Below are 11,946 nucleotides of genomic sequence, written 5' to 3'. Positions count from 1 at the left end.
CGACTGTCAAGCCTGACATCTTCACTGTGAACACGAGGCTGCATGCCTATTCGGTTGTATCTGATGTACACGGGATGGAGAAGTTTCTGATGCGTTGCGAGGCTGACCCGGGACTCCATCTGGACTGGCGCACATACGCCGATGTAGCAAACGGCTACTTAAAGGCTGGATTAACTGATAAGGCGCTAGATATGCTCCGTAAATCAGAGCAGTTGATGAATCCTCACAAGAGAAAGCACGCTTATGAGGTTCTCATGTCATTCTATGGGGCTGCAGGTAAGAAACAAGAGGTGTACCGTCTCTGGAGCTTGTACAAGGAACTGGACGGGTTCTATAACACTGGATACATAAGCGTGATCAGCGCCCTCTTGAAGATGGATGACATTGACGAGGCTGAGAGGATTATCGGAGAGTGGGAAGCTGGACACTCCCTTTTCGATATTCGGATCCCACACTTGTTGATTACGGGTTACTGCAAGAAGGGGATGTTGGAGAAGGCAGAGGAAGTAGCACAGATGTTGGTCCACAAGTGGAGAGTGGAGGATACAAGCACATGGGAGCGTTTAGCTCTCGGATACAAGATGGCGGGTGAAATGGACAAGGCGGTAGAGAAATGGAAGAGAGCGATTGAGGTGAGCCAGCCAGGGTGGAGACCACATCAGGTTGTGCTGATGAGCTGTGTGGACTATCTGGAGGGTCAAAGAGACATGGAGAGTTTGAGAAATATTTTGAGACTGTTAAGCGAGCGAGGACACATTTCATATGATCAACTACTGTACGATATGAATGGAGCTGGACTGAGTTGGAAGATCGTTGATGCTATGGGGGAAAACTTGATACGTTGATGAAGGTGAAGTAAGAAGAATCTAGCCAGGGACGCATCCCAAACAATGACGTCTTGATACCATTTTGAGATACTATGCAGTTACGTTTTATCTACAATCATTTTTTTGGGTTATGCTTGTCTCAAGAATGGAGTTAACTGATACTAGATTAATGGTACATTAAGGAAGGAGTAGTAAGACACATTCCAAACAACAGTTTTGAGACCAATTGGATTTATACATTTTCTGTTCCATCTATTATAGTAGACTTATTATTAGTTCAGACGAATGAGTTAACTAATGAGAAACGCCTAATAAATTAAAGTCAAACTAGATAACAGAGTTACAAATATTGTGTTCAATCTTCTCCACCAACGTATCCTCCTCCTCTGATTGCCTCCACCATCTTCAGGCTCAGTCGGTCTTTGTCCATTGCATGCAACACTTGCTCTCGCTTGTTCAGGAGTCTCAGGATGTCGGCTGTACTCTCCATGTCTCTCCGACCCTCCACATATTGCACGCAGGCATAAGCGGACAGAGCCATGCTGCTCTTTGGGTTCCAGCGGTCATGTAGCCTCCCCTCCATGGCCTCTGCCACTCTCTTCATCATCTCTTCTTCTTTATCATCTTCATCCTCCACTAAATTAGGTACCTTGTGAGCCAAACTCTCCCATTTGCTCTCCTTCTTCCCAAGCATATTCACAACCTTCTCGGCCTCCTCCTTGGCACATCTGTTCTGGAAACCAAAGTCCTTGAGATCAAGACTGGGACACTCATCCCAGTCTTGCAGAATCTCATCGAGATTGCCAGTCTTTGTAAGTGAAGTGATGATGCGAGAAAATGTGGAGCTGTCAAAGGAAATCCCGTAGGCCTTGGCCAAGTTCCAGAGACGGTAAACGTCATTAGTCAGGTTCTCTGCACAATAGGCAAGCATGAGACCCCCGTAGATGGTATCTCTGCAGGAGGCAGCACCAACCAAAGGCTCTGACCTACGAAGCAAAGCAAGACCCTTTTCCTTACACCCAGCTTGAATGTAGGCCAGCCCTGGAAAGAAGAATGTGACCCATTTTTCCTGAATCATACCCTCCCACTTGCTCAAAAACCTCTCCATTCCTTGGATGTCTAAAACGGAGGCAATGGAGTATGAAGTTAGGAGCTTTTCAAAGGAGAGGCCCTGGGGTTTCATATTTTTGTCGTCCATCTCGCGGAGAAGGTTCACCACCATGTCGTGATCACCGGCCTGGTAATAGAGAGAGAGCATGGTGCTGAAGAGTTGAGCGGCGTTGTGGTCAGCAAAACCAAGGTCTCTCATCTTCTGAAAGGTGATCTCGGCTAGAGTCAATGAGCCTCCGTCTCCGGGTGTTGTGCAGCAGTTGAGGAGAGCGGTGTGCAAGTAAAGATCCCTCTTTTCTACAGGAACAGTCTCGAAGAACTTGGCGGCTTCTTCCACGCCACGAACTTTAGCAATCAAGAGAAGTCGACCCTCAAGATCCATCGAAGTCAGCTTGTAGGCTTTTTGGTCACTCATCCATTCCGATACCTAAAATTTGGATCCATAAAATTAACAACACAAAACAGTACAATCAAACAAATTGAAAAATCAATCCACAAAAAAAAAAAAGGTAACCTCGAGGGCATGGGAGAAGCGACTGGATCTGTGAAGCGAGGAGATGATGCTTCTGAGTTCTCCAAGTGGCGTTTGATTTCCGCGTTCTCGGAGCAAAGGGGTGATGGAGACCGTCGAATCTTGAACTCTCTCGATCCGACGCCTGAGAGTCTCATTAATGAGCTCCGGCGAAGGTATGGTTCTCGGGGATCGAACAAAGGAGCGCCTGCAAGGAAGGTTCCAGAAGAAATAACGGAATTGTTGTCGGAGAAGATGCTTCATGCTCCTCACACTCACTCTCTGACCCGACCCTAATCCCTAGGTTTTCTCGTCCGCCTGCGTCCACCAGAGAGATACGATGACGGCACTTCATATTTTTTTCAATTTTTTTTTTGTTTTTTTATTTATTATATATTTTACTCCTTAACCGGAAAAATACCATAACTTCCAATTAGACAAAATCCGGTTTGAATCTCCCGGTCCTGAAATTGATAATAGTTAATCCAGAATTCTCATATGATTAAGACAAGTAAAAAAGTGTTGTTACTTGTTTAGCAAATTAGTCAATCACGATCACTAACTTATATAGCTTTGGTCAGAACATCACGAGCCTACTCGTATTAACACTACAAGTCTACAAAATGTGATTCTCCAAGAATGAAAACCAAAACTATATGTAGTAGGTAGGCCTCAGATTATACTATATCATTCATTGGGTTAATTTCTCAGACGATGTAGGCAAAATTCGAATGGTCCTTTTACATAAGCAGCAAGATCATACTAGTTAGCGAGATCGATCATAACGCAATTGATGATTATATATATATATATATATATAAATAAAAAAAGTGTTGTAAATCACTTGGAGTGTATCTCCATAACCGGTCCATTCATATGTGTCTAAGTCCATAAGACTAATTGGCCACTTTCTCTTATTCTAAGTCGGTTTCGGAATCTCATTGTACTTAGGGTTTTATCCTTTACTATATAATGTACTTATTCGATTGAATCATTAATAATACAAGAGAATACATCTTGAAGTATTTCTACTTTCACAACACGTTATCAGCACAAGTTTGCCCAAAACTCCAACTGAGAAAAATTTCCAAAACCCTACACCGCCGCACAACAGCCCTTGTTCGTTCAAGCTCAAAAACGGAGGATAAGTTCGTGAGTTCGTGATCAAGCTCGAGGTTTGTGGCCTGTTCGTGATTAACTTGTTTATTATCCGAGGTATTTAGCTCCCGGATCAATTCCATTCAACCCCAAAAGGTGCTAAGGTAAACAATCAAACCTTATCATAACATATGAATTGAATCTGGTCCTTAATTCTATAAGAACCCTAAAATCTACAAGTAAACAATCAATAAACAAAACCCTAAGCTTTGAAACCCTTAAACCCTAAAACTTTAAAATTCGATTGTTATGAAGTTTTAGGATTGCTTAGATTGTTTGCAATTAAACTGATTGTACCATGTTTAAAATCCGGTTGTGATTGATTGCTTGCTTGAAAATCGATTGCATGAAAACCTTAAAACTAGAAACCTAAAATCGAAACTCATAGAGAAAAATATTAAACTGATTGTTCTATGTTTTAAATCCGATTATTATTGATTGTTTGTTTAAAATCAAAACCCTAAAATCAAACCTTAAAATCAGAATTCTAGAGAAAATGTATCTCCCTAAAATTCTTGTCATTATCCTATTCAAAGAAAAAGGAAATCTTATCTAGAAAAAAGGAAAACTTCTAAAACTTGAAATTATGTGCATATTTTCCTGTTCATACTAGACAATAATTTATCTAGGATTGTTTTCATGCATAGAATTAACCACAAAATTATGTATAAAAGCATGAATGTTCAAATACCGCATGGCCTAGTTTAAATTGATGGCATGGTTCGATCTCAAATACCGCATAGCCTAGACGAAATTAATTGCATGGTTCAGTCTTAAATACTGCATGATAATGATTGGATGCATGTTTTGTACTGTGTAGATGACAAAGCTCAACAATCTCCAATATTCTGCCCTTAATGTCTCCGGAGACAACTATTTACAATGGGCATTGGACACTAAGATTATCCTGAAATCAAAGGACCTATGTGAATGTATCGAGGATGGTAATGATACCACCGAAAAGGAAAGATACAAAGCGATTCTCCTCATACGCCATCACCTTAATGAGAGTCTAAAAAATCAGTACCTTACCATTGAGAATCCTCTTGACCTTTGGACAGAGTTGAAAAACAGATATGGACACCAAAAGACAGTGCTCCTACCAAAGGCTCAATTTGATTGGAAAAATCTAAGAACCCAAGATTTTAAATCCGTGGAAGAGTATAATTCAGAGCTATTTAAGATAGTCTCGATCTTGAAATTATGTGGTAAGGAGGTTACTGAGGAAGACTTGCTAGAGAAAACATTCTCAACCTTTCACACCAACAACATACTGCTTCAGCAACAATATCGTGAAAAGGGTTTCAAAACATATGCAAGTCTAATCTCTTGTTTGCTACTTGCTGAGCAAAACAATGAGTTATTACTAATGAACAGTGCAACGAGACCTCCTGGTTTTGCTCCATTACCAGAAGCCCATAAGGTTGATATGACCAATAAAGAGCCTCAAGGGCCTAAACAGACCAAAGAGTCTAACTACGTCCATAGAGACAAGCATCACGGTCGTGGCCGTGGTGGTAGAGGACGTGGTAGTCGTGGCAATTACCAAGGAAACTATTATGATGGTCATGGCCGTGGGAATCGATCAGACTTCGGTCGTGGTCGAAGTAGAGGCCACCGAATTTTCAAACCGCAACATAAGACCAAATCTGTTTGCCACCGATGCGGTATGGGGAACCATTGGGCAAAGACGTGCATGACATCTAAGCACCTTATTGATCTCTATCAAGAGAGTTTGAAAAAGAATCCAGAAGCTATCCTGGTTCTTCTTGATGGTGAAGGAGATTTCGACCATGAGAATGATGACCAATTGGATTATGAGACTTCAGATTGTCTAGGAGAGGATAATTAAATTTGAAATTATCTTGATTTAATTTCTATGTTATATGCTTTGAAGTTTCTTGGATTATTATTTTGAATTATAGTTTTGGTTTAAATTCAATTATTTTATTTTCTTCAATATATATATATTTGTTTGTTTTATTCTTTATGTCTAAAACATAATTCTTGTCCATATTAAGAAATGGCTGAGGACAAGAACATACTTGTGGTGGATAGTGGATCAAGCCACACAATGTTGAAGGATAAGAGATACTTTGTTAATCTCATTTTGAAAAATGTCAAGATTAGCACAATAGCGGGTATAGCAAGTTTAATTGAAGGCTACAGCCAGGCCCATATAATTTTACCTAATGGCACACATCTTGAAATAAGTGATGCCTTATATTCACCCAGCTCAAAGAGGAGCTTATTAAGTTTTAAAGATATTCGTTTGAATGGTTTCCATGTTGAAACTAAGGGTGAAGGAAACCAAGAGTTCCTACATATTACTAACATCATCCAAGGCCATAAGAAAGTCTTAGAGACTATACCCGCATTATCCACTGGTCTTTACCATGCTAAAATTGATATGATAGAGGCTAATATGGCAATGAACAAGATGTTCAATGAACAATTCACTTTATGGCATGACCGGCTTGGCCATCCGGGTTCTAACATGATGTGTAAGTTAATTATGAACTCAAATGGGCACACTCTTAAAGAGAGACGAGTTATCCCTAAAAATTTCACATGTGTGGCATGTGCACAAGGGAAACTCATTATAAGGCCATCACCAGTAAAAGTCACTAAAGAGACTTTAAATTTTCTGGAAAGGATACAAGGAGAGATATGTGGACCAATACACCCACCTTGTGGGACGTTTAGATATTTTCTGGTCCTTATTGATACATCGACCAGATGGTCGCATGTTTGCTTATTATCAACTAGAAACCTTGCGTTGGCTAGATTGTTGCCCCAGATCATACGTCTGCGAGCCCACTTTCCAGATTTTCCACTCAAGACTATACGTCTAAATAATACTGGTGAATTTACATCCCAAGCGTTTAATGATTATTGTATGTCCATGGGGGTAAGTGTGGAACATCTCGTGGCAAATGTACATACACAGAGTGGATTAGCTGAATCCTTTATTAAACGTATTCAATTAATTGCTCGACCATTACTCATGAGGTCAAAGCTTCCTGTGTCGGCTTGGGGACACGCAGTATTACATGCAGTAGAGCTTATATGCATCAGACCATCTAGTGAGCATAAATATTCGTCATCCCAATTACTAACGGGTCATGAGCCAGACATATCCCATCTAAAGACATTCAGGTGTGCCGTTTATGTACCTATTGCTCCACCACAGAGAACAAAGATGGGACCTCAAAGGAGGATGAGAATATGTGTTGGATATGATTCTCCCACCATTATTAAGTATCTAGAGCCAACTACGGGTGATTTATTTAAGGCTAGATACGCGGATTGTCAGTTTTCTGAATCCGAATTTCCTATGTTGGGTGGAGAGACAAACAAGCTTGAATTGGCAAGATCCTCGGACTATAGCATGTGAGGCAGAGGTCCAAAAGATTATACATTTACAAAAGCTAGCTAATTAATTGCCAGATTCCTTTGTTGACCCAAAGAAAGTTATGAAATCGTACATACCAGCTTGTAATGCACCAGTACGTATTGATGTTCAAAAAGAACACAATCAAGTTGCTACAGAGTCTAAGGCACGTTTGAAACGTGGTAGACCAATAGGTTCCAAAGATAAGAATTCTCGGAAATCAAAGAAAGGTGCAAATCAAACCGAGGTTAAGGAAAATATAGACATGGCCGCGGCAAATCCTAAGGTACCGAATGAGGTTTGGGATGCTGAACCTCAAGGTCCTGAAGGTATTGATAATAACGAGATCTCAATAAATTATATCATATCTAGAATTCAATAGAACCGAAAAGATGTCAACATTGATGAAATATGTGCATACAAGGTAGCACTTGAAATAAATGAAGATTATGAACCCATGTCTATATTAGAGAGCACTCAAAGTTTAGAATGGTTAAAATGGAAAGAAGCCATTGACATGGAGGTGAATTCATTAAAGAAAAGGAATGTGTTTGGTCCGATCTTAAGGACACCATTCGATATAAAGTCAGCTGGACACAAATGGGTCTTTGTAAGGAAGAGAAATGAAAATAATGAAATCGTGAGATATAAGGCACGACTTGTAGCCCAAGGATTCTTTCAAAGACCATGAATAGATTATGAGGAGACATACTCCCCTGTGATGCATGCAACGACTTTTAGATTTTTAATAAGTCTGGCTATAAGAGAAAAACTTGATTTGCGGCTAATGGATGTAGTGATTGCATATTTATATGGTCCACTAGATAATGAGATTTATATGAGATTACCAGAGAGTATTGAGCTCAAAGATAAGAGTGGTTCTCGAGAACAATACTGCATAAGGCTAAACAAATCCCTTTATGGACTGAAACAATGTGGGCGTATGTGGTACAATAGACTAAGTGAGTACCTAGCCAAAGAAGGCTATAAGAATGATCCCATCAGTCCATGTATTTTTATAAAGAAGTTTGCAAACAAATGGTTTGTAATCATAGCAGTATATGTGGATGATTTGAATATCCTAGGAACCTCTGGGGAAATTGCCCAAACAGTTGAATATCTCAAGAAAGAGTTTGAAATAAAAGACCTAGGTAAAACTAAGTTTTGTTTGGGATTGCAGCTTGAGTACATAAATGATGGAATCCTTGTGCATTGAATGACATATACTGAAAAGGCACTTAAGAGATTTAATATGGACCAGGCTCACCCATTTCCTAGCCCAATGGTTGTGAGAAGCCTTAATTTGGACATTGATCCATTTGGCCCAAAGAAGGACGATGAAGAGATTCTCGGTTCAGAAGTGTCATACCTCAGTGCTATAGGAGCGTTAATGTTTTTGGCTAGCCACACTAGACCAGACATTTGTTTTGTTGTGAACCTCCTAGCAAGATTTAGTTCTTGTCTGACCCAAAGGCACTGGAACGGTATCAAACATATATTGCGTTACCTACAAGGAACGTTGGATTTGGGTTTATATTATACTAACTATAACAAAGAAGGTTTATTTGGTTTTGTTGATGCAGGTTATTTATCGGATCCACATAATGCAAGGTCTTAAACTGGCTATGTGTTTATGCACGGTGGTACAACAATTTCATGGCGTTCAATGAAGCAGACCATAGCGGCCACATCATCTAATCATGCAGAGATTTTAGCCATGCATGAAGCCAGCCGTGAGTGTGTTTGGTTGAGATCAATGATTCAACATATCAGGTCAAATTGTGGCATGGCCGATAACAAGGAAGCGACTATCATATATGAGGACAATACCGCTTGTATCGCACAGCTCAAGGAAGGATACATTAAGGGAGATCGGACGAAGCACATTTTACCTAAGTTCTTCTTCACACATGAACTACAAAAGGCCGGAGAAGTTCAAGTGGTACAAGTTCCATCATGCGACAATTCAGCCAATCTCTTCACTAAGTCATTACCGACATTAACATTCAAGAAGCTCACGCACCAGATTGGGATGCAGAGACTTAAGGACTTTTAGTGATGTTTGGAACATGGGGAGTAATACGTGTTGTACTCTTTTTCTTTCACCATGGTTTTGTCTCAATGGATTTTCCTGGTAAGGTTTTAATGAGGCAGCGTCCCCAAGCGTATTACGGTGATCTCTTAGCATTTGCACGGTTATATCATCCAAGGGAGAGTGCTGTAAATCACTTGGAGTGGATCTTTGTAACCGGCCCATTCATATGTCTAAGTCCATAAGGCCCATTGGCCACCTTCTCTTATTCTAAGTCGGATTAGGAATCTCATTGTACTTATGGCTTTATCCTTTACTATATAATGTACTTATTCAATTGAATCAGAATACATCCTTCGAGTATCTCTATTTCACAACAAAAAGTCAATAGCCGCATAAAGATGGAAGTTAAAGACATCTTCCATGATAGCCCGCCACTTTACTACTAGTTATTCAGTGATAGTTGGATTTTTCATCAACATAAACAAATAGTTATTCTAAAAATGAGACATCATGCGACGAAACAAACAAGTGAGAAATTTGCATAAAAAGCCGCGAAGCTCAAAAATCAATGACTGAAACTCGAAAGAACACACACACACACGAACAAGAGAAGAGAAGAGGCCGAGCCCCAAGGAGAGGAATAAGAAAACAAGTGTATGTACACGCGATTTTTACGAGTTTAATTAGATCAAACCCAAGTGAGTTATCAAACGTCTCTTCCATTAATCAACGAGGATGAGTTCCACAAATCTCGCTACTCTTTGCTTGAAGCTAATCTGGCTACTCTTCTCTGAAAGTGGCTCCTTGTGGGTGGCCTGGCATCATCATCATCATATCAAAGGTAAAAGTTTCTGGTCCATTAAAGCTGTAGCAAGCGATTCTTGGAACTGGAAATCACTACTACACCTACGATCTTTGGCTGAATCTTTTGTGAAGTGCGAGCTGGGGAATGGTGTGAGGGCTAGCTTCTGGTTTGACTCCTGGTCCATTCTTGGTCTTTTAATATCCTTGACTGGAGAGGATGGTCCTAGTCGTCTAAATGTCCCTCTACACTCCTTGGTTGCTGATGCCTGTGTTGGAAATGTTTGGCTACTCCCCGAACCCCGGTCACCTCAGGAAATAAACCTCTACGCTTTATTGGGCTTAGTTCGATCGAGAGCTTCTTTGAAAAATTGGGCTTCTTCGATTTGGTTCAAGGGAGCAACCCCCAAACATGCTTTCATTATGTGGCTAGCGCAACTGGGTAGACTGCCTACTAGAGACCGACTAGCCTCCTGGGGCATAGCAACACCTCTAACCTGCTGCATCTGCTCCACCTCCGACGAGTCTCATGAGCACCTGTTGCTTAGATGCCCGTTTAGTGAGCAACTCTGGATAAGGGTTCAGTCCCATTTCCACCTAAATCCCTACCGTTTTTATACTTGGTCTTCTCTCCTAACCTGGACAAGGATGAAGTCAGACACGGCTCCTGCAATTCTGAGGAAACTTGCTACTCAAGCTGAGGTCTATCACATCTGGAAACTGAGAAACAACATTCTCCACAACCATGTCCATTCCACACCCGAAGCAATATTTAAGGATATCGAAAAGGAGTTGAGAAACACTTATCACTGCCAGAAGCAACCGGAAGCAATTCAGGAACATGATGGCACTTTGGATTCGATAATCGTTTGTTTAGTTAGTTGATTGACACTCAACTTATATTGTATCCCTTGTTTTTTATTCTTTTTTTGGCAAGGTTACAACTCTAGGTGAAGCGCTTTTGTAAAACCTCAAATTTTTCATTTATATGAATATTCACATTCCTATAAAAAAATAAAACAGCCTGAAGACGGCTTTTATAGCAACAGCTGTTAACAGATTAAACCTAAACCAACTCTGCTTCATCGATCGATTAATCAGTGCTTCAACCGGTGATTCGAATTCACAATTCTCTTTGTTAAAATACTAATAATGCCTTTAATCAGTGCTTCGATGTTTATCAGTGCTTCAACCGGTGATTCGAATTCACAATCTCCTTTAGTGCAAGTAGTTGGAAATGCAGATAAAGTTATCTCCTTTAGTCAAATTATTACTAAAGCGTTTGAAAAAGAGTGTCCAGGTTCTTGTTTTACTTTGTCTATCTTTATTACATAACGATACAATAATGAGGGCACTTTCTCTTCTCTCATTAGCATGACCGATTTTTATATCTAGCGCCACTCAGATTCTTAATTCTTTTGACAAATTTCTAGAAAAATAATTGCTTTGATCCGTTTCTGCCTCATTAATCTTCACTAGTTAAGGCTCTAAGTGAAAGTTTAAAATGTTCCCTCCAACTGTCCAAAGATTGTAGACGTTTCAGGCAAATCCAAAAAAAAAAAAACGTATTGTAAATTTGGAAACATGACACATACAAAATTAAAATTCTAGCAGAGAGAGAGCAATGAGTTGGGGCTAATTAAGGCTTAATTTCTCAGTAAATGATCCTTCCTCAGGAAAGATTCATTCTAAACCATTTTCTAAGATTATAAGAAGGTTCATGGGGTAACACAGGGACAGATCACATGGAGCATATAACAAACATCCTTACACTACAAAAAAGATCCAGCTTCGCTAGGAAAAAAAAAAAAGAAGATAATAGCACTAAGCAGACTTTTGAGGAGGTTTCAGAAAAGTATCATTCACTCACTTGCTCAAAGCCAAAAATAACTTTGATCAGGCAATGTAGGCAAAGATATGAAACATCATCACCAGCCCCCCATACTCAATATTGCAAAAATAAGCTAATTCACAAACAAAACAAAACTATTATATATATATATATATAGGCCTCAGAAAACATTTTGTAAAAAGTTGATATCACGAGTTAACTCAGACAATGTAGGCAAAATTTGAATCATCATAGGCCAGCAACAATGAAAGAGAGAGA

At 39.8% G+C, this 11,946-nt stretch overlaps 2 protein-coding genes across 3 annotated transcripts in view; one reads left to right on the top strand and one right to left on the bottom strand.

The window, feature by feature from the left end:
- Positions 1 to 1,075, top strand: part of LOC104766756 (pentatricopeptide repeat-containing protein At2g20710, mitochondrial-like) — a 2,892-nt gene extending 1,817 nt beyond the window's left edge. Inside the window, exon 3 of one of the 2 annotated variants that reach the window (XM_010490700.2) lies at positions 249 to 1,075. In XM_010490700.2, coding sequence (XP_010489002.1) covers positions 249 to 845 — 597 coding nt within the window. In that variant the 3' untranslated portion in view covers positions 846 to 1,075. The remainder of the gene's footprint in view (positions 1 to 248) is intronic. The other variant, XM_010490699.2, reaches the window with a different exon arrangement.
- On the bottom strand, positions 1,027 to 2,812 carry LOC104766757 (pentatricopeptide repeat-containing protein At2g20710, mitochondrial-like). Its single transcript, XM_010490701.2, has 2 exons — positions 2,452 to 2,812; positions 1,027 to 2,364 (listed from the first exon to the last, which is right to left on the bottom strand). Exons 1-2 carry the CDS (start codon positions 2,710 to 2,712, stop codon positions 1,183 to 1,185), a joined length of 1,443 nt encoding a protein of 480 aa, XP_010489003.1. The 5' UTR covers positions 2,713 to 2,812; the 3' UTR covers positions 1,027 to 1,182.

Source organism: Camelina sativa, chromosome 19 (genome assembly GCF_000633955.1).
Source record: "Camelina sativa cultivar DH55 chromosome 19, Cs, whole genome shotgun sequence".
Lineage (NCBI taxonomy): Eukaryota > Viridiplantae > Streptophyta > Magnoliopsida > Brassicales > Brassicaceae > Camelina > Camelina sativa.
Note: the sequence above shows the minus strand (reverse complement) of the source record. Positions and strands in the feature narration are given on the sequence as shown.